This window comes from Miscanthus floridulus, chromosome 13, assembly GCF_019320115.1.
Source record: "Miscanthus floridulus cultivar M001 chromosome 13, ASM1932011v1, whole genome shotgun sequence".
Lineage (NCBI taxonomy): Eukaryota > Viridiplantae > Streptophyta > Magnoliopsida > Poales > Poaceae > Miscanthus > Miscanthus floridulus.
Window position 1 is genome coordinate 13,414,479 of NC_089592.1, and position 23,077 is coordinate 13,437,555.

The 23,077-nt window shown below is 46.4% G+C and overlaps 2 protein-coding genes across 2 annotated transcripts; both read right to left on the reverse strand.

Annotated features, from left to right (window-relative positions):
* Positions 1 to 13,743: 13,743 nt before the first annotated feature.
* On the reverse strand, positions 13,744 to 15,145 carry LOC136499477 (classical arabinogalactan protein 9-like). The gene is made up of 2 exons (XM_066495116.1): positions 15,122 to 15,145; positions 13,744 to 14,433 (listed from the first exon to the last, which is right to left on the reverse strand). The coding sequence occupies exons 1-2, from the start codon at positions 15,143 to 15,145 to the stop codon at positions 13,744 to 13,746; spliced, it is 714 nt and encodes a 237-aa protein (XP_066351213.1).
* Positions 15,146 to 19,648: 4,503 nt separating this feature from the next.
* On the reverse strand, positions 19,649 to 22,137 carry LOC136498859 (CMP-sialic acid transporter 3-like). The gene is made up of 7 exons (XM_066494572.1): positions 22,105 to 22,137; positions 21,925 to 22,005; positions 21,550 to 21,648; positions 21,138 to 21,197; positions 20,810 to 20,932; positions 20,222 to 20,299; positions 19,649 to 20,106 (listed from the first exon to the last, which is right to left on the reverse strand). Exons 3-7 carry the CDS (start codon positions 21,628 to 21,630, stop codon positions 20,026 to 20,028), a joined length of 423 nt encoding a protein of 140 aa, XP_066350669.1. The 5' UTR covers positions 21,631 to 21,648; positions 21,925 to 22,005; positions 22,105 to 22,137; the 3' UTR covers positions 19,649 to 20,025.
* Between the last annotated feature and the right edge of the window lie 940 nt (positions 22,138 to 23,077).

A 23,077-nucleotide genomic window follows, 5' to 3' on the forward strand; every position in this document is an offset into this window, starting at 1 on the left:
TCTGCTGCTGTGAGCTCTGCTACCGAGAGCGTATGGGGAGGGAGGAGCTCGTGCTCCTTGCTCGAATCTCGATGAGGTTGGGAACAGAGGCGGAGTCGACTGTGCTGTCCGCCATCCAGTACCGGTCGTGCTGCTTCCCTCCTCCTAGCCTCATCAAGAGGTCTGTGTCTAGGGGCTGGGTGGCCGGATCAAAGTCCTCCACATGGTGCTCGCGGGCCGCCGAGGTGTACTCGCTAAGCTTGCTGTGGACGCTCGCGCTGGTGTACGCCTCAGGCCCGTCCGCCGGGTTGTAGGTGACTTCCGGGGCCGTCGCCTTGCCCTTGTGTGCCAGGGCGTACGCCATGAACTCGTTGCATTCCTGGCCTTGGTGCGCCTGGGACTGCGAGGAAAACACAAAGATGATTACAAGTAATGAGAATTGAGCGTTAGAATAAATAAATAAAGATGAAAACACAAAGAAGATTACCCATGTCTAGGCGTACGCATTGAGGCTTCGGTTGCCTTGGTGGTGTGGCGCCCCACCCATCTGCAGGCGGCAGTCCCAATGGATGTTGTGCTTCTCCGCCCACTCCTCTGAGAGCCACCTATTGACAATGGCCTCCCAGCAGAGGCGGTGCCTAGCGCACCAATCAGGACATTGCTGCATGCCATCAAGTTATTGATATGTCAGAAGATGAAATGAAGCCTACCTATTCTTCATGGAAGGAGTCAGTATTAATGTTTCATACTTACCAAGAGGTACTGCTCCTTGGTGAGCGTCCTGGTCCTGGCATCGGCCTTCCTCACCACCTGACCAAGGACGTCGGCGCTGTAGTTGATGATGCACTGGAGCCGTGTCTCGTGGTATAGGTCCGAGAGTCGGGACCTACAGACCTTGTCCTACACTCACGCCGCCCGGTCCTCAAACCCTTCGTCGCACCTGAAGAAGTCCTACATACAGACATCATGTATCGTTACTCTGCCAACACGCGCCACACATGCTCAGGGACGTATCCCCGGGTCATCGTAGGAAGGAGCCGCTCAATCCATATGTGGTAGTCATGACTCTTCATCCCTAAGACTCGCATAGTGGACAAGTTCACTCCCCTACTCAAATTTACCGCATGCCCATCAGGGAACATTAATGTCTGGATCCATTGCAGTACTTCCTTTGGTCCTTTTTCAAGACGAAATCGACCGGAGTCCTTCTCCATTTCTTGTCGGGCGCGGGAGGCTTCATCACTTGCTTTGGCCTATCGCACATCGTTGCTAGGTCTAGTCTAGCCTTAACGTTGTCCTTTGACTTATTAGGAATGTCCATGAGTGTTGCAAAAAGCGCCTCTGCGATATTCTTTTCTGTGTGCATTACATCAATATTGTGTGGAACAAGAAGGTCATTGAAATAGGGAAGCCTAGTCAAGCCTAATTTATGAGTCCACTGGTGTTCCTCACCATATCCAATAAAACCACCTTTCTCTTTATCATCTTTGAGAGCCTCTATCTCAGCACGGACCTCGGCACCGGTCATCATCTGAGGTGCAGGGTTGGTGACTTGAACCCCTTTCCTGAAGTTCTTGATGTCTCATCTGAATGGATGGTCAAGAGAGAGTAATTAATGATGTTGGTCAAACGAAGAAAACTTGCCACCCCTCTTCAGCCAAGTGAATCTCACAGCTGTCTTGCATATGGGGCATGGGAACTTCCCGTGAACACACCACGCGCAGAATATGCCATACGCCAGGAAGTCATGTAGGGAGTAGTGGTACCACACATGCATTGTGAAGTTCTTCTTTGTAGCTCGATCATATGTCAGTACCCCCTTTTCCCAAGCAAGGATCAATTCATCAATGAGAGGCTCCATGAACAAACCCATCTTGTTCCTCGAGTGTCCAGGAATTATCAGTGACAAGAATACGTTCTTGGGTTGAAACATGACGCCGGGGGGGAGATTGAGGGGGATCACAAACATGGGCCAACAAGTGTACGGGGCGCCAGCAATCCATAGGGGTTGACCCATCTGTTGCCAGCGCTACATGTACATTCCAAGCCTCCTCAGCTTTACCATGATGTATGCCATCGAAATGGGTCCATGCATCGCCATCCGATGGGTGTACCATCTTGTCAGCATTGTATCTTTTGCCATGTTTGTGCCATGTCATCTGTTTCGCGGACTCCTCTGTCATGTACAGCCGTTGGATCCTCGATATGATAGGAAGGTACCATAGGACCTTCGCGGGGATACCAAGTTGTTCCTTCTTGCCATCACTAGTGTCGACCTCTAGATACCTAGAGGATTTGCACTTTGGACAGTGCGTTGTTTTCTCGTGATCTTTCCTAAATAGGACGCAACCATTCGGACAAGCATGGATGTGCTCATACGGCATCTTAAGGGCACGAAGAAGTTTCTATGACTCGTACAAGTTCTTCGGCAGAATGTGACCCTCTGAAAGCAGGGATCCAAACAACTGCCAACATACCATCGAAGTTGTCTTGACTCATGCTACACTGCGACTTGAATGCCATTAGGCGTCCAATGGCATCCAGTTGCGAAACCATTGTCTTTTCGTGAAGGGGCTTCTGTGTCGAAGACAGCATATCGTAGTACGCCTTTGCGGATTCCTCTGGCTCATCCTCTAATCCTTCACCGAACCGTGCCTCCTAAAAGTCATCCATCCAGTCTACTACCCCCCGCATTTCCATCAAAGCCTCGAGGCGTGGTCTCACCACCTCCTCTCTAATACGATCGGCTTCACCATGGTGGATCCAGCAGGTATAGTTTGGCGTGAATCCATACTTGCAAAGATCTTCCCCCACGTTCTTCCTATTCTTTCTTACACAGTTGTCACATTTGCTGTAGGGACACGGCAACTCGACCCTCTAGCAGCCTCACCAAATGAATGCTCCAAGAAAGCATTAGTCTTAGTCATCCATTTCTGGGTCATACTTGCGTGGCCCGTGTACATCCAATCACGGTTCTCCATCCTCTGGCATATACATATGTAAGCGAGTAATATAACCAGCAATTGCATCTGCATGGCGTTCCTACGATCTAATAGGTGAGCATAGGTCCTAATCCCACCCCGCGGATGCGTAGATGAGGTCAGTTTCAATGCTCCGCTCCTATCCGAGACAGATTTTGGTAGCACCTCCCCACTGTTCTCCTGATACACGTCCTGCAAGGGAGAGTGTGGTATCCGGAGAACAATAGGGAGGTGATGCCGAAAGTCTGTCTCGGACCGCAGCGTACCATGGAAACTAACCTCATCTACGCATCCGCGGGCTGTCCAGAAATATGTGGACAATCCGAAAGAGATACGGTCGCAGATATGAAAAGATCTGCATACCTCCGACCATATCTCTTTCGAACGGGAGATGCCTAACTGGGCTACGTGACCATATAAACATGCATGCAAAGGAGGAGGGGGTTATACCTAGGGTGGCGGTGGAGTCAGGCTAGCGGTGGGCAGTGGCGTGTCGGTGCAGTGGTGAGGCGATGTGGTGCAGGCAGACAAACAGCGCCGACGAAGACGATCGGGGTCGCCGAGTCCCTCCCACAGGTCCTTCTCCTACATAAAAAGGCAATAGGTTAGAATCCATTGAAAATTTTGGCAGCACCTCCCCTGCACGGGGAGGTTTCCAAAACCTACAAGAAACGTAGGCGCGATGGCCAACAACCACATATATACCAAACATAGGCACAAAGGCCAACAAACATATATATACCAAGACGAGCCATGTACTTTAGTTCTTTTTCCATGCAGATGAAAGTATCGAAGTAGTACAACACAAGTACTACTACCACTACAACTACTACCAACACTACTACTACTACTACTAACACTACAACTATCACTACTACTACTAACAATACTACTAACACTACTAACTACTACTACTTACTAACTACTACTAACACTACTAAGTACTACTACTAACTACTACAGGTGTAGGGCATACCTTCGTGTATGAGAATGGCAAGCGACGAGGGTCGGCGACGACGGTTGGGGACGACCGCAAGCGGCGTGAGGGTCGAGGGGCCTAGGCTGACACCTTCCTTCTCCTCTCCTTCTCCTTCTCCTCCTCTCTTCTCCCCTCCTCCTCTCCTTCTTCCCCTGCCTCCTCTATCCTCTCTTTGCAGTGGTGCGGTGGCCGGGGCGGAGGGCATGGGGGCCCACGCGGGGAGGCGCGGTGGTCGGGGCAGAGGCGCGGTGGCCGGGGCGGAGAGGCACGGTGGCCGGGGCGGGGAGGCGTAGTGGTCGGGACGGCGCCGCGGTGCGGCGGCGGCGAGGCGAGAGGGAGAGAGAGGTGAGAGGGAGAGAGAAATGAGAGAGAGAGACAGAGAGCGCGCCAGCCGGGCGCGGTTGAAGGAAACAGCGGCTTTGCCGAGTGCCAGATCGGCGGCACTCGGCAAAGTCAATTTTCTTCGCCGAGTGTCGTGGTCTGGCACTCGGCGAAGTTTTAAAAAAATTTCAGCAGCTCTTTGCCGAGTGCCAGCTGGGCGGCACTCGGCAAAGTTATTACTTTGCCGAGTGCCAACCCTAGGCACTCGGCAAAATAATTTTTTTTTGCCATCAATTTTTTTGAAGCTTTTGTACACTACCACAAACAACATGTTTAAATTTGGGACATTTTCATTGCCTTTTGGCATATTCTATAGTTTATTTTGTTTTGTTGAATTTTCCAGAAAATGTAAGTTTGAACTGCAGGTGCATCGAATAATGGATTACATTTGTTCAAAAAATATTATCATTGTTTCTTAGTGTAAATTTAGGCTAAATCCAGGAACTGTCTCGAAATTTCGATCAACGTGCTCACGGGGCAACGCCGCCAACTTGCGTGGGAGTGGTTTTTTAATTGTATAAAATGCAAACGAATTCCGAAAATCATGAAACTTATCGAGTTGTCACCGTATCGTTTGCGTATGCAGTGGAAAAAATTTGAAAAAGTTTCGAGCACGTTGTCACGTACGATGCTCACAAACCAGGACATCTCCACATGTCACCTGTGGAGATGTCCTGGTTTGTGAGCATCGTACGTGACAACGTGCTCGAAACTTTTTCAAAAAATTTTCACGACATACGCATGATACGGCGACAACTCGACAAGTTTCATGATTTTCAGAATTCGTTCGCATTTTATACAATTAAAAAAACCACTCCCACGCAAGCTGGCGGCGTTGCCCCGTGAGCACGTTGATCGAAATTTGAGACAGTTCCTGGATTTAGCCTAAATTTACACTAGAAACAAGGATAATATTTTTTGAACGAATGTAATCCATTCGATTCTGCACCTGCAGTTCAAACTTACATTTTCTGGAAAAATTCAACAAAACAAATAAACTATAGAAATATGCCAAAAGGCAATGAAAATGTCCCAAATTTAAACATGTTGTTTGTGGTAGTGTACTAAAGCTTCAAAAAAAATTGGTGGTAAAAACCAAAAAAAAATTATTTTGCCGAGTGCCAAACGGGGGGGCATCGGCAAAGAGGACGCCGCTGGATGCCGTTAAGCCCCTACCATCTTGCCGAGTATGCCTTTGCCGATTTAGCAGTAGGGTGTCTGAGTGCTATAGTAGAGGCTGCCCACCTTCTTATACCTTCGATGTAGCAAGTTGTAATTAATTGTTTTTCACTCGTGCAGTACGTGACTAACCAACCAAAAACTGACAAAGAATTATGTATAAATAGACATAATCATGCTGCTATCTGCTAGACATTTGTTGCTCTAGCGCTAACCAAAAACTGTCTTAGTATTTTATTCCGGTCTCCTAAAGATCCCACATCAATGCACTACCGGACTCCCAGCCTTTGCCGAGAGCCCGAAGCTCTCGGCAAAGACGAGTTCACGCTCGGCAACCTATTTGCCGAGAGCAGCTCTCGGCAAAGAGCCGTCGGCAAAACATCTACCGGCAAAGGATTCTTTACCGAGAGCCCCTCTCGGCAAAATATTTACCGAGAGTAATGTCAAGGCTCTCGGCTAACTATAGCTCTCGGCAAACTGGGTTGCCCTAGTAACGGCCAACCGAACGCTAACGGTGTGACAGCTTCTTTGCCGAGAGCGACCGTCGGCAAAGAACTTCTTTGCCGAGAGCTACCGTCGGCAAAGAACTTCTTTGCCGAGAGCGACCGTCGACAAAGAATTGTTAAAAAAAAACAAATATTTGCAGAGGCGGTTTTCAAAAAAAAAATAGGTTTGCCGAGAGCCGAGAACCAAGCTCTCGGCAAAGAGGCAGATGTGCAGAGAGCTAGGCTCTCGACAAAGAGGAAGATTTGCCGAGAGCCCAGAGAGCCCTACTCTCGGCAAAGAGTCCAGAGAGCATTTTTTTATTTTTGTTTATATTTCCAGCTTCAACAACACATATTTCACAAATATAACACATCATCCACATCACATATATCACAAATATGTCATCCACATCACATATATCACAAATATGTCATCCATCTAAACACATGTCCATCTCAAAGTGCTAAGTTCATCTCACACAAGTTCATGTCACAAAGTGCTAATGCATGATGAAGAACAACAGGCTCACCCCCAAGGCTCCCACCCCCCCCCGACCCTCCCGACGGTGGCTGCTGCTGCGGCGGTTGGTTCCCCGACGGTGGCTGCTGATGCGGCGACTGGTACCCCGACGGCTGCTGATGCGGCTGGTACCCCGACCCTCCTGACGGCTGCTGATGCGGCGGAAGTTGTGGATACGGTTGGCGCCACGACCCTCCCGACGGCGGCTGCTCAGGCACATCATTCGAACCCGCCGATTGATTCTGCACAAAGGAGAAGAAAAATTAGTAATTATAGTAATACTAAGGCATATAATTGTAATCTAAGCGTAGACAAGTCAAAATTTGCAGAACTAGGTATAAAATTGTAATCTAAGCCTAGACACATCAAAATTTCGGCAGCACCTCCCCTGCACGGTGGGGTTTCCAAAACTTGCAAGAAAACCAACGGCACGATGGCCGCCCACCACATATCAACGGCACGATGGCCGGCACACATATATATCAACGGCACGAAGGCCTCCCATCACATATCAACGGCACGATGGCCGACATGCATAGTAAAGAGCTTTTGTTAGAGAAGTTGAACTCACGTATGAGTAAGGCGGGTATGGGTAAGGCGGTGGAGGAGCGAACAACTCTAGTGGCATTGGACGACCCATCGTGACGCCAAGACTTGCCACATACTGAGCCAAGGCGTCAAACCTCGCCCGCTCGGCCTCCCACCTCTGTCGCTCGGCCTCCCGCTCCCTCTGTTGCTCTTCCTCCACCCTAGCCTTATGCTCCTCGAGCGCATGCACCTAGGCCTATAATTTTTCACCGCATTGTTACAAGCAATTTCGAGGAATGTAAAACCAATGAACGACGAATAAAATAGAAATAACCTGTAGTGCTACCACACGATGCGTCGAAGTGTCCTGCCTTGGGTGTATGGGCACGCTACCGCTCGTGCTGCTTGTCCGGACCTGTGAGAGAGTGAGAGTGGTGTGCGGGTCAAGCGTGCTGTTGCCGATGAGGTACCGCCCATGCTTCTTGCCTCCTCCCACCCTCATGACGATGTCGCCGTCAATGTCCACGGTGTGCGGATCCCAGTCTGCCCCATGGACTCCCCTTGCCGCCTCGGTGTACTGACTGATGCGCTCGGGGATGCTCTCGTTGGTGAACGACTCGGCTGGGTCATCCGGGTTCCAGTCGATGTTGTCTGTCGCCTTGCCCTTGTGGGCCAGAACCCATGACTTGAGCTCTCCACATGGCTTGTTTTGATGTGCAGCCAACTGCGAGAAAAACAAGACGATTATAAATCATGCAGGAATAAATGTCTGAAAGAATAAATGAAGCTACACCAAGTCACGTACCCATCTAGCCCCGAATTCATGGATGTTAAGGTTGCCCTGGTGGTGTGATACACCTGGCATCAGCAAACGCCATTCCTGGAGGATGGTGTGGTTATCCGCCCAATTGCCACTCACCCACCTGTCGACCATCATCTGCCAGGCCCGCGTTTTATTGGCGCACCAGCCAGGAGGCACTTGTACGACATCAAGTACATTGACAGATATAAGAACAATTCAAGCCTACTAAATCTCAGAAGAAATCAATATTGATGTTGTATATTTACCTTCAGGTACTGCTCTTTGGTTAGATGCATTAATCTTGCATCTTCTTTCTTTACCTTCCGATGCTCGTAGACGGCATAGTAATCGATGATGGCCTGGAGCCGCGCCTCGTAATGCATGTCTGAGATGCGACCTCTAAAAGATTTGGCCAACGCCTTGGCCGCCCTCGCCTTGTAGTCCTCGGCGCATTTGAAGAAGTCCTGCATATAGAAAAGATGTATCAATACATTGGTTCAAGAAACTCTGGCGAATGCAATGTATTGAGCAAAGTAGTGGGAGGAAGACTTACCCAAAACTCACACATAACCCGCTCCGCCACGCTTTCGTACGTGCGGCCCGTCTCGTCCTCCGCATTAGGGGCGGCGACGTAGTGCTCGTACGTGTAGGCCGGCTCCAGAGCTTCAGCGTAGCGAACCAAGCCTGGGAAGTGTTCCCTGCAAAGAAGACCCAGGATGCCATTGGGCAACCTTTTGTGAGCACCTGGGACCACGACCTTCCAAGACCTGCGTAAGTGTTTAAGAAAAAACTGTTAGTTTCCATTGTGATTCTATCATATGTAGGAGCGAAAAAAATGTAAAAGTTACGTACTTTTGCCCAACGGGTCGAATGACCGGGCGTAGAGCATCAGGTATCGGCCGCTCAGGTAGGCTCGCCAGACCTCGTTGGTAGACACCCGAGGTTTCGGTGGAACTGGAACCTCCTGCCTCGGCCTCCTGCTCGTCCTCCCGCTCCTCCTGCTCGTCCAGCTGCTCGGCCTCCTGCTCGGCCTGCAGCTCGGCCTCTCCCTGCTGAGCCTGCTCGTCCACCTGCTCTTCCTCCCGCTCCTCCTCGGGCTCTGGTGCTGCTGCTGCTGCAGGCTGAGGCGGTGGCGCCCTAGGCCTCCTCCTGGCCGCCCTCCTCCTCCTCCCCTGAGGTGGTGCCGACCCCCCAGCTTCACCTGAGGGCCCTGGTGTACTGCCCCCGTGTCGTAAAGCGACCTGACCGCCCGCAAAGCTCTACGGCCCGCCATCTTTGCACAATCACCTATAGGACATAAACAATAAGATCGGATTAGATAGATCATAAACAAGACATTATTATAAAGAGATGCAAAATAAGTAAAGCATAATTTCAAAATAACATAATATTACATGTATTAGAAATAATCATCCCCATCGGGATTAGCTGGATCATAGCTCTCATCATCACTATCAGCCATATCGAAATGTTCAACACTTTCCAAAGGAGCAACTATGTCATCATTGACATTGCCAATATGTAATCCTTCAAGTAACGCCAAGTCCTTCGCATTTTCCACCTCATCCCCCTTGTCCACATCAACATCCATTTCATTGTCTACTTCCATTTCCATAGCTCTGGTTAAGTCAATCTCAAAAGTCCCTTGTAGGCCCTCTTCTTGATAGAACTCTCCATCATATGTGTTTGGGTCAAAGTTGTAGTCTTCGGCGTTTGGGGAAGGTGCTTTACCGTGCGGCGATACCTTGTGCACAATATCCCAACCCTGAAGACTAGGGTCCCTTTGGCATGAGTAGGGGAGATAATAAATTTGTGTGGCCTGTTGAGCCACAATATAGACATCCTTTCCGCCATAGACGGAATCCTATCGAATTTCTACTAGCCCAAGGGAAGGACTTCGTCTCGTTTCTTGAGGATCAAACCAATGGCATTTGAATGCGACAGGGTTAAGATGTTTGCGACCACGAAACCTAAGTTCATATATTTCTTTGATTCTTCCATAATACTTGGCCCCATCAAGGTCGCCAGTAAAAACTCCGGAATTCGTGGTTCTTCGATTGGGCCGGCTCTACTCGTGTCTTGTTGTGTGAAATCGGTATCCATTCACATCATAACCAGAAAATGACTTGACCCTATGTTCAAAGCCATTGGCAACCTGTCTCAACTCTGGATTCATAGTCAAATCGGTTTGGCTCTGCAAGGTCAAGGAGGATAGATCGTTAAATTGGAATGTACAAGCAACTGGGAATGTCAATCGGCGAACGAGCTAAATTGCATAGTACCTTTTGTTTGAACCAAGAAATAAAATTGGAAATTCCATTTCCCACACCCTGATGAAGAATGGTGTCATGTTCTTGCGGGGTAGGTTCCCTTGATAGATGCCAGTTCTCATTAATAAACTCCCTGTAACAACGAGAAACAAGGAGGTTGGATGCAGAATGTTGACGGCATATTTAATTAACAAGTTCTTGCAAGAAGCAACTTACTGCATGTACGGCTCCATTTCGGTAAGATTGGTCAACACATATATCATGATTGTGAGCCACTCTTTGTTTTTCAACAACAATGAGGTCGCATCACTCGCACTTCCAAGTTGCCCTTGGAAAAGGCTGAGTTTTGATTCATTTTCACCAGCATTGTAACGAGGGGGTCGATTATGCACACTAGGAAGCTTGTCACCATAGTATGCTTGTGTGAAGTTAGTAACCTCCTCTAAAACGAATGCCTCCACCATGGAAGCCTCGATTTTGCATTTGTTTCTGCATTTCTTCCGAAGAACCTTTAGACATCTCTCGATTGGATAGCACCAACGGGCCTGCACGGGCCCCCCCATTCGTGCCTCATATGGGAGGTGCAGAATCAAATGCTGCATCGGGTTGAAGAAGCCGGGTGGAAAGATCATCTCCAACTTACAGAGCAACACAGGTGCTATTTTTTCCAATTCTGCAACCACACTACGAGATAACTCCTTGGCACAAAGCTGGTGGAAGAAATAGCTCAACTCGGCTAGCGTCTTCCACACATGCTCAGGGACATAGCCTCGGAGCATCGCCGGAAGAAGACACTCAATCCATATGTGATAGTCATGACTCTTCAGGCCGTTGATTCCCAAGGTAGATAAGTTCACTCCCCTCCTCAGATTCGCTACATACCCATCAGGGAACATTAATGTTTTGAACCATTCTAATACTTCTCTCTTTTGTTCCGGTTTCAATCTGTAATCGGCCTTAGGCCTTGTCCATTTCTTGCCGCTTCTAGGAGGTTGCATGTGTTGCTTTGGTCTGTCACATATCATTGCCAGGTCCAGTCTCGCCTTTACATTGTCCTTCGTCTTATCCTTAATGTCCATGATTGTTGCCCAAAGCGCCTCGGCAACATTCTTCTCGGTGTGCATTACATCAATGTTGTGTGGAAGAAGAAGGTCGTTATAATAGGGGAGCATCATCAAGGGCGACTTATGAGTCCACATATGCTCCTCACCATATCCCACGAACCTACCATCTTTTTCATTGATCCAGAGAGCATCTATCTGATCATGAACCTCGGCACTGGTCATCATCTGTGGTGCGGGGTCTGTAACCATGACACCTTTAGTAAAGTTCTTGATGTCTCGTCTGAATGGATGCTCAGCAGGGAGGAATTGTCGATGTTTGTCAAACGCGGAATATTTGCTGCCCTTCTGCAGCCAATTGAACTGCAGAGCTGCCTTGCACAAGGGGCATGGAAACTTCCCGTGAACACACCAAGCGCTGAATATCCCATATGCTAGGAAGTCATGCATGGAGTATTGATACCAAACATGCATGTTGAAGTTTGTCTTTGTAGCTCGATCGTATATCCATACACCATGGTCCCAAGCATGGACCAGTTCATCGAACAAAGGCTCCATGAACACACCCATGTTATTCCCAGGGTGTTCTGGAATTATCAACGACAAGGACACATTCTGTCGTTGGAAGGAGACGCCAGGGGGGAGATTGAGAGGGATAACAAACATGGGCCAACAAGTGTATGGGACAACCATCATTCCATAAGGATTGAACCCATCTGTTGCCAGTGAAACACGCACATTACGTGCCTCCCCACTTTTGTTACGATGAATGTTATCAAAGTGATGCCATGCTTCACCATCGGCTGGATGTACCATCTTCTCAGGACTGTATCTTTTTCCATTTTTGTGCCATATCATCTATTTCGTGGACTCCTCTATCATGAATAGCCGTTGTATCCTCGGTATGAATGGAAGGTACCGTAGGATTTTCACTGGGTACGGACTCTGCCTCTTCTCACCATCACCAGAGTCTACCTCCAGATACCTAGAGGATTTACACTTTGGACAGTACTTTGCATCCGCGTGTGCTTTTCTAAAGAGGATGCAGCCCTTCGGACAAGCATGTATCTGCTCATACGGCATCTTAAGTGCACGAAGGACCTTCTACGATTCGTACATGTTCTATGGCAGAAGGTGATCGGCCGGAAGGATGGAGCCAATAACTATCAACATTTCATCAAAGTTCTCTCGACTGAGGTTGAACTGGGACTTTAAGGCCATTAAGCGTGAAATGCCATCAAGCTTTGAAATCTGTGTGTGGCCATGAAGGGGTTTCCCTGCCGCAGACAACATGTCGTAATACGCCTTTGCGCTTGCCTCTGGCTCCTCCTCCTCCTGCTGCCTACATCCTTCAGCGAAGTGTGCTTCGTGAAAGTCATCTAACCAAGCTGCTACCCCGGCATCAGCATTGTAATCCTCGACACGTGGTCTCACCACCTCCTCTCTCACACGATCGGCTTCACCGTGGTGGGTCCACTGGGTATAGTTTTTCGTAAATCCATGCCTAGCCAGATGTGAAGTCATCACCTCCTTTGTCTGCCTCTTTCTGTTCTTACAGTTGATGCAGGGACAAAAAACGGCACGTGCTCTGGGAGCCTGGTCAAATACTTGCTTGATGAAAGCCTCGATCTTGTCGACCCATTCTCTGGTAATCTCACGGGCGCTCTGGCGGCCCGAGTACATCTACTCACGGTCATCCATCCTCTAACATATATATCACCAAGTAATAAATATAACCATGGACTTGCATCTACACGTCGTTCCTACCATCTAATAGGTAAGGATAGGTCCTAATCCCACCCGAGGATGCGTCGATGGTGTTAGTTCCCATGGTCTGGTCCTATCCGAAACAGAATTTCGGCATCACCTCCCCGCTGTTCTCCAAATACACGTCCCAACAGGGAGATTGTGTATCCAGAGAACAATAGGAAGGTACTGTCGAAACTCTGTCTCAGATCGGAGCAGACCATGGAAACTAACACCATCTGCGCATCCTCGGGCTGTCCAAAAAAACATGGACAATTCAAAACAGATACGGTTATTGATATGCAAAGATCTGCATATTTCTAACCGTATCTCTTTCGAACGGGAGACACCTAACTGGGTTACGTGGAGATACATGACCAGGACAAAGAAAGAGTGGTTATACCTCAGGTGGCGGTGAAGTCAGGCTAGCGGGGCCGTGGCGGGTCGGTGCAGTGGCGAGGCGACGCAGTGCGGGCAGACCTGGGGACACTGGGGTACTCCGACTCGGCTCCTGCAAAAAGAAAGAAAGAAGGAAAATAACGTCAACTCAAAAATTCGGCAGCATCTCCCCTGAACGGTGAGGTTTCCAAACCTGAAAGAAAACCACGGCACGATGGCCGACAACCACATATATATCAAGGAACCACATGCAGCTTAAGTATCAACTACTACTACTCTAACTACTACAACTACAACTACAACTACACTAACTACTACTACCACTACTAATACCACTACTACAACTACTAACTACTAACTACTACTAATACCACTACTAATGCCACTACTACAACTACTAACTACTACTCACTACTACTACCACTAATACTACTTAGTATACCTTGTTCCTCTCCGCGGCGATGGCGAGGGCGAGGGCGAGGCCAATGGCAAGGACGAGGCCGAGGGCGAGGCCGACGGTGAGGACGAGGCCGAGGCCGAGGGCGAGTTGAGGAGCGCGCGAGGGCGAGTCAGAGCGCGAGCGAGGACGAGCCCGAGGGCGAGGACGAGGAGGGGCGCGGGCGAGGACGAGGGCGAATCGGGGCATGCGCGAGGGCGAGTCAGGGCGCGGGCGAGGACGAGGAGGGGCGCGCGCGGCGGGGCGGGAGAGGAGGAGCGTGGCCGGCGCAGGGGCGTGGCGTGGCTGGGGCTGGGCGGGCTTGGATGGCCTGGCCGGCCGTGGAGGGGCTAGGGCGGGTCGGCGGCCGCCGCCGGCGCGCGTGGGCGGGCGTGGCGGGATGGGGCGGGCTGGCCAGGCTGCGGCGGCGGCGTGGCTCGGGCGGCGGCGTAGCTCGCGGTGACGGCGTGGCTCGCGGCGGCGGCGAGGCTCGGGCGGAGCGGCGGCGGCAGTGCGCCCGGCCGGGCTGCGGCGGCGGTGTGGCTCGGGCGGCGGCGTGGCTCGGGCGGAGGCGTAGCTCGCGGCAACGGCGTGGCTCGCGGCGGCGGCGAGGCTCGGGCGGAGCGGCGGCGGCAGCGCGCGCGGCCGGGCGTGGCGGGCTGGGGCGAGCAGGAGCGGGTTGCGGGGCTGCGGCGGCGAGAGAGTGAGAGAGATAAGGCCCGAAACGGTTAAGTGGGAAGGCACTTTGCCAAGAGCCAGATCTGGGAGGCTCTCGGCAAACCCTCCACCTTTGCCGAGAGCCCCCCGATCCGGCTCTCGGCAAAGTTTTTTTTTTCAAATTTCGTTCGAAATTTTTAACTAGCTAACTGCACAAAAAAATATTTAAAAAAATTATTGTTTGCCGAGAGCTACTCTTGGCAAAGAAAAGTTTTTTTAAATATTTTTTATTCGTCTAACAAACTGAACAAAAAATGATATTTCTCAAAAAAATTTAAATATTTGCCGAGAGCAGCTCTCGGCAAACCATTGATCCAGGCTAGGTAAAAAAAAAAAGAAATCTGCGCCGAGAGCGGGCCCAGTTGCTCTCGGCAAAGAAGCTTTGCCGAGAGCAATCCCCTGAAGCTCTCGGCAAAGAATATCCAAAAAAAAATTAATAAATAGCAAACGGCTCCGGAAAAATACGAAATTTGGCCGTGTTGCAACTTATGCTCTCTAATGGCTATACAAAAAGTTTGGAACTCCAAAACTAATTCGACCGTGACATTGTTTGAAAATCCTAGTGGATCCTTCTCAACTTTATGAAACTTATTCGGAGATGTCTCAGATTATAAGAATCATACGCAACCACTTGCGCGAAACATTTTCAATTTTTTACCACAGCCTCCAAGTGTGATACCATGACTTCATTGCAAATATCACAATTTTCCGAATTCGTTTCCTTTTATTAAGAATTTTTAAATCGTTCGGCGACATATGTTCGTGGTCTTCGATTCGTAAAATAAAAGGTGAAAAAAACGTCAACAAGATGTTATTTGCCCCCAATAATGCATAAATAGCATGAATATCATTTTCTACTTAATTTGTTCCCGTGTTTAGATCAATCGCTGTTCAAATTTTAATCGATTAAAAAAACTCCTTAAAATGCAATTAATTAATTATATATAGCAAATAATTACAAAAATACACAAAATTTTAATATTGAGTACAACCTGTAGTATGTGTATAGAGAAAAAAAGTTTGGAGCATATGAAACAAAAAACAATTTAATTGGAGAGAGTTAGGAGAAGAGAAACACATGCACATGAAATATAGAAACCACGTTTGCCGAGAGCCTGGGAGGGGCTCTCGGCAAATATTCGCCGAGAGTAGCTCTCGGCAAACAGTTTTGCCGAGAGCCATAACGTTGGGGCTCTCGGCAAAGTGGTGACGCTGTCAGGGCAAGTCACGGCGATGGGCCCACGGCAATGTTTTGCCGAGAGCCTGATTTTGCCGAGAGTGCGGCCCATGGCAAAGGCCCATTTTGCCGAAGGTCATTTTTTGCCGAGCGGGGCTCTCGGCAAAATGGCCCACTTCGCCGAGAGTTGTTGTTTGCCGAGATGCAGGCCCACGGCAATCTTGTGAGTTCCCGACGGCCCGTGTTTGCCGAGAGCCGCGCTCGGCAAACGGTTTCTTTGCCGAGATCCCGCGTTTTTGCTCTCGGCAAAAATCGCGGCTCTGGGCAAAGGACGTTTTTCCGGTTGTGATGCCAGATGTACTCACCTTAGTCTATATTTATATCTATATCTATATCTATATACCTAATAATAAAGAGTAAAAAATTTCAGCCATTTTTTCGTCCATCCTTTTTTTGTCTGTATCCCTTTAACTACCGGACAATGGAGAGTTTCTTCGGTCCGGATTATTATATATAACCCATGCTCATATGAGTTAGAATAGCTTTTGTCTAGCACAATACGATTTCTGATTGCAATTCTCTTATTTTTAATAGCACGATCCAAATCTAAATCCAAATAGAAAAAGAACATTATGAGTTATTATTATTCATACTCTAATATTAAACCACAGAAATTTCTTCCTAATATTAAACCACGGTAATTTTTATCTCTTTTTTTTGCTTTTTTATTCTGTGGTCGTTTTTTTATTGGGACACACGACTCCAAATCCATTTTCCTTTGATGCATTTTCTATTTGCTCCGTTCCCCATTTTCCATGTCCACTTCCGGTTTTTTCCTTTTTTTCTATGCTTGTTTTTTTCGGTTCCGATGGAGTTTCTGGTTGCTCTGTTTCTGTTTTGCTTGCCACCATGTGCTTCCGATTTTCTTTTCCTCTTTCTGTGTCTGATGTGGTTTCCCATTTGTTGGTTATTATCTTTGCCTCTTTGGTTACACACGTCCTCTCTTCTGGTTTTCTGTTTTTTTCTGAATAACAAATAATAAATCTAATATTATGAGCCATTTGAGCTTGATTCTTTTCTAAAAAACAGAGATTTCTACAACTAAATTATCAATGTAGTTTTGATTAGAAACAAAATTTATTTTTATTAAAATTTGGATCGGCTGATAGTCTAATTAATTAAATCATAAACTGAAATCTTGAGTACATTTGTCTGAATATGTCCGCTGTTTCCCTTTTTTAGTCTGTGAGTCCATGTAGGAGCTGAGTTTGTTGCAATTTTCTTTTCATATTTTATTTTGCCTGCAAGTCAAATCCAACTCTTAGACTTCTTATTATTAAGTCGGCTGCTTCCGTAACTCTTCACTTTCATCGTTCGTTCCTCAGGAAAATATAACATGGAGAAAAAAAAGAACGCAAAGAAAAGGAAAACTGATCGTGAAAAAAAAACATACATGCGAAAAACATAGGAAAGAAAAAAAAGAAACCAGGATGGACACGGTACCACAACTCCATGGACGGAAAGCTAACCTGTTTACTATGTATTTAGATATAATGTATATACGTAGAAACGTGTAATAAAAGCTATGTATCTAAAAAAAAGTCTGAACAACTTAAGATTTGGAACAATGGGAGTATTTTAATTCGTTAGACTTAATAGGACATTGTCATATTTAACAATATTAACTTTATTATGGATGTCATGATCATAACAAAATAAATTATAGCCATTAAAATTTATGAAAAAGATAAAATATAAATATATATATATATATATATAAAATATTTTTGTCCTTATGTTCTATTAACGTCTGATAGTTTTTTTCTTCTTCCATTGCAAGGCACGGGCATATTTGCTAGTTTTCATAATGAGAGAATCCTAACCATCCATCAGGTACTGTGTCAGATTTCCACATTAGCGACGTGAAAAAAAACACGTCACTTATATTGCATCTCTGATGTGGATACATATAGTGACACATAAAAACGTGTTACTGAAGATTAAAATTGAAGAGGAACCCGGGCAACTCCAGGTCAAGAAAATTAGTTCAGTTATGCTAGTGCCTAATAATAAGAGCAATGCAGTCTACATCAAGCAACACGTGGTGCTTTTCTAAATGATATGTGATCCAACAATTTGTATTTCTCTAGAAGAGCACTAGGAAGAACCTATGCTCCATGTGTGCTACCCGTCCTTCTCTGTAGCTAAAAACTAAGGCGCTGGGGTTCTGAAAATGTTTGTGTCAATTATAGATAGACTGTCCTCCTTTTTCCATTACAACAATTCGCTTCTATACCTTCTAATGTTTTTGCAAAAATCGCTATTTTGTTTTCTTATGCTTCAATATACTTGTTCTTCCCTTAATTTGAACTTTAGCAAGATTTGGAAACCTTAAAACTTGAAACAAAATATAGCAGGCATCATCACTCTTTCCATATCATTGAGGCAAATGATCCATGGTGGACGCCACTGCCACCGCCACCATGAGATGCGAGAGGAGGAGGAGGAGGAGGAGAGAGAGAGAGAGAGAGAGAGAGAGAGAGAGAGAGAGATGGGGAACGACGAACAGAGGAATGACGGAGCTGGAACGGAGCATGGACATGTGTCAAAAGGTCAAAGGAAGTTGATAATTTTTTTTGACTTAATATCAGAACGCATGCCATCAATAAAGCGCATGGTAGAGAACATATGATCAATATGTGAAGAATAACCAGATAAATGATGAACTAATTCAGTGAATTGAGTGATGTATCAAGACACCGACGCAAGTTGAATGATATTGAGCAACTGACGAATTAGGAGCTAATGCTGGTAAAGATCGAAATGATCATGAAGGAGGCGACAGAAAGAGGACCACGAGCAATTCATCAACTTGGATTCCACAGACTGCCACCAATGGGCGTTAAAGTGCATTTTTGCGACATAGATACAAAGGTACTCCTCGATCCCATACATATCAAAATATTTCTCACAGGGAGTGCGTCAAAGGTGTGGGTTATCTCCATCGAATGTGGCAAAATTGAGTTTAGGGAGGCGACACTACGTCAAATATGATTTCCAGGGGCAGCTACAGTGCATTTGTAGGGGCGGTTCGGCCAGCCGCCCCTACCATACCGTCTCTACAAATCATGCATTTGTAGGGGCGGTTCCCAGACCGCCCCTACAAATTGATTTGTAGAGGCGGTTGGTACTGTAGCCGCCCCTACAAATCGATTTATAGGGGCGGTCTGGAAACACCAGCCGCCCCTACAAATCGATTTGTAGGGGCGGCTACAGTACCAACCGCCCCTACAAATCATTTTTCCGCAAAAAAAAATTAAATTTACAATTCACGTTGTTCTCCGTACAATAGGCTTTAGAGTCAGAATCAGAATAAGTAAAGCAAGAACATATGAAGAAACATAAATATAAGTAAATCAGTTACTTAGTCAACAACATCTTATACATAGACAGTTAGACACAATAAACTGAAATGGCCCACCCAACAAATACATCATAAGGCTTCCCACAATCAAGTGTCTCTAGCTTAGCTAGCTCAGGTTTCCTCTCAATTATCTGAATAAAAAGACATTTTACATGCAATGATGATTGATGAGCTAAACTGTGGCAGTTGGGCAATAAAAAGAAGAGTGACCCTTTTCTTAAGGACTACAAATTAGTATTACAAACATGGCAATAGTGCTACTCCCTCTGTTTCAGACATAGCATATATCTAGATGCATAGATACATAGTTTTACTATGAAGCTGGCCATCCTAATTGACACATAGCAATACTAGATCACAAAATATTCCTTAGACATAGACTCATTGGTCAAGTAAGATTCGTCTCACTGCCGTCAGTCATCAGGATACAACACTAGATCACAAATTAGCATGCATAAGGAAACTTAGTGCAACATCCATTCAGAATATGGACAATTCTTCCATGTCACATTAACTGAATGCACTTCTTACTGAAGAAAAATATTTCAGACTGCCATGTTAGCATTATCAAGTGGGGTCTGTTTTGTAAATTAGCTTGTTGAAATCCAAGTGCTTTGGAAAAATAGTAGCTGCAAGCTATAACTACACAAGAATCGAAGTTTATGTATGAATACTTAACCATATATAAAATTGGGTCAATTCCAGGACTCGGACTGTAGGACTACTTTGCCAAAAAAAACTAGACCGTTCAATCTCACATGAACAAGCATTACTATCAAAACATAGACCTTTCACACGATATATAACAAATATCAGGGCTCAATTTGTATGGCAATCGACACGATATCTAAAAAAAATAGTATTTATATAGCCTTGAGTAATTGACAACTTTGCTCAACTCAATAGAACATTTTAAAACGACTATGCAATAAGCACGTTGCTTTCAAGTAGACATGCATTCTCAATAATTACCTTGGATGATGGCAGTGATCACAAGCCCAAGAAAGTTAAATATCGCACCATAACCATACAGAAACAAGTTCTGAAAACATGAGATAAAAATAGCGATCATTAGCTTCACACAGATCATAAAAGCATTAGCAAGATAGCTTAGAATAGAATGCCAGGGCAAGACAACTAACCAAATGGACACATACCTGAAGGTAAATACTGGTATCAAACTGGCTTTTAAGAGCCTTTTCATTGTAAACTGAAGCCAATGCGGGAACTGTTACCTGGTTTTGCATAAAGTTGTAAGAAATATCAACTAAATGAGGAAAAAAAACACATATTGTCTCTATGTGAAGCCGTTATACTAGTAAATTAGTCCAAGAGTGCTTAGACTATTCTAGTTCTGAATCCTTGAGTTGTGAATATTGTTGTTTTGGAAAGAGATAAATGAACCTAGATCAGTTCTATGACTGAATAGAAAATGGCTGGAAGCCTGAAACCTGGAACTGTCAAACAGACGGGGCTCAACGATATGTCGAAGAGATGGAATGGTTGCAGAATTTATTAATATTATTACTACAGCTAATGTCCAATGCAGATGCAAACATTGTGCTGCAGTCCACTGACTGCAAGAGCACCATGCCTATTCTGTAATCTGTACATGGAAGAAAAAGAGCTCACCAAGAAAAATTGAGTGCATAGAAATTAAACTAGCATTCCAAATTTCATGGGAGATGTGTTTTACATTGCATCAACATGTGCATTACCATAATTATGAGAAAATCAGAACTTACAAAAAACAGTGTATATAGGTAGGCTCCAGCTGCAACAGGAAGACCTAGTGCACTAGAACCTTCTGGCAATGATTTCAGCTGATTAACAGATATTCCGATTAACAAAAGGGCAAGGGCCTCCCACTGTCAATATATAAAAGCATGATGTCAACTAAAAATAGGTTCTTGAAGTCGCTAAAATATAGTACACTAAGAGATTCCTATATGTTAGAGATGCAAATTGTCAAGTACCAATTACTACAATTGGAATTACACAACTTCAATAAAAATCTAGGTTTGCAATACTTTTAAGTAGAAATAGACATTGGAAAAAAAAGAGTATACTTGCCTGGATTATGGAAAATCGCCTCCTCATTATCATCTTTAGAAGCACAACGATTACTAGAACCTGCAAATGTTAGAATTCAGTATAGCACGAATACATGATCCATGTGCAGCCAAACTCCAAACAGATATCAAACATCAAAAGATAAACATGTATCAAGGTGGTGGCTAATAGATAATTTTAAAACAGACGAAACAAAGAGTGCATGCCCAAGCCACCAAGTGCATATGCGTGTACATACAGGCATTTGTCATGATTAGTCACGGGTTAATGCATTTTATGCCTAATTTAATGCACAGCTAAAACTTTCTTTCTATCATGAGTTCATCACATGGTTAAAAAAAATGCCAGCACAAGAAAAGTTTGGTCCTTAGTTCTTGAGAATATGAGATGATAAACAATAAATGAATTTCACCTTTCTTGGTACAGACGAAGACTGTAGATGGGCTAGCAAACCAAGCCAGGCATTTGTCTTCGTCTCAGCCTCATGTTTCATCAACAGCGTCCTCTTTGCCTGAAAATTATGAGTTTCAGATGGTATAGAAGCATTCTAAGTTCAATACACAGCTAAAATGTTGTATCTTAATCTATGAGATGCATGACTTAATTTTTAAGATGTGTATTCAAATTTCAACCAAAAAGGTATTAAAGCACTTACACAAAAAATTAATGTGCCCAAATGTAATATTATTATACTGACAACATAGATCCATAAGCACACCAATCCTACATGTACTGGTTCTGTGATATGAATTACAGAATGAAAAAGGACAAGCAAAGTTCGACTAACCCGGTCGAGCTCCCTTTCCACAATTCGGCTACTATGTAATCCTCTCAGAACACCTTTGCAGGCATCAACAGCTTTATGGACCTGGAAATAATGATGGTTAGATGTATAATGTATTGCTCGAAAAAAAAAGTCAGATGTAGGAAGCACACTGAATACTTGAATTCAGTAGGACCAAAATACCTTGCTTGGAGTTGAAGTGACCGCGGATCTACGGATGCCCTGACCCGCTTTCCCCCTTTGCAGCCGGGCTGGTCCCCGTCGCCACCGCCCTCGTGGCCCTTCTGCTTCCGCGACGACGACTGCGGCTCGCGGTCGGTGGAGTCGCGGCGCTCGACGGACCCCCGTGGGCGGCTAGACGAGCGGTCCCGCTTCGACGAGGGTGGCGGAGACTCAGACGGGGAAACGGACCGTCGGTTCCCGCGGCGGCAGTCCTCGTCCCCACCGTCGCGCCGGTGGTGAGCGTCGGTGTCGTGGCGACTGCGGCGGTGGTGTCGGTCGTCGTCCCGGTCGCGGGATCGGTGGTGCCCGTTGTCGTCGCGAGTGCGGCGTGAGGAGCGGTCGCGATCCATGGGTGGGGATTGGCAAGGAGAGGGGTTAGGGTTTGAGTCGATTCGCCAACGAGGGAGGAGGGCTGAGAGGAGAAAGAGACGAACGATCTGCGGTCGGTGTCGCGTGCGGGTTCTGGTATTTATTTGTAGGAGCGGCTCAATAACCAGCCGCTTCTACAAATAGCAATACTAGGGGCGGCTCGTGAATAAGCCGCCCCTACAAATTAGACCTATTTGTAGGGGCGGCTCGTATCACCAGCCGCCACTGCTGTTTCATTTGTAAGGGCGGCTGGTCTCTGGGCTCCTGAGCACACCACTGTAGGGGCGGCTCCATCACCAGCCGCCCCTAAAAAAAATTTATCCCGTTGCTACAAACCGTTTTTCACGTAGTGCGACCAGGTTGGGGAAGCTGATGAACTGGATCAGGATGGTTTGGAATTGTGGCGGCCAAAGCGGAACGACAGGAGGCGGCGGCCGTGGCGAACTAGAGCCAAAATGACCAACAACAGGAGGGGGATCTGGCAATGTACCCTTGACCGGGACATGGGTCCACGTTGTGACGACCCTAGACCACGTATCTTGTTGAGACGATTCGATGCAGTGCC

Coding starts and splice junctions, on each gene's coding strand:
- LOC136499477 (XM_066495116.1), bottom strand. CDS start 15,145: ATGGTATCACACTTGGAGGCTGTG. Junction 14,434..15,121: donor TATCACACTTGGAGGCTGTG/GTAAAAAATTGA, acceptor TCGCCGCCGCAG/CCCCGCAACCCGCTCCTGCT.
- LOC136498859 (XM_066494572.1), bottom strand. CDS start 21,630: ATGAAACATGAGGCTGAGACGAAGACAAATGCCTGGCTTGGTTTGCTA. Junction 20,300..20,809: donor ACCTATATACACTGTTTTTT/GTAAGTTCTGAT, acceptor ATGCAAAACCAG/GTAACAGTTCCCGCATTGGC. Junction 20,107..20,221: donor ATACCAGTATTTACCTTCAG/GTATGTGTCCAT, acceptor TCATGTTTTCAG/AACTTGTTTCTGTATGGTTA.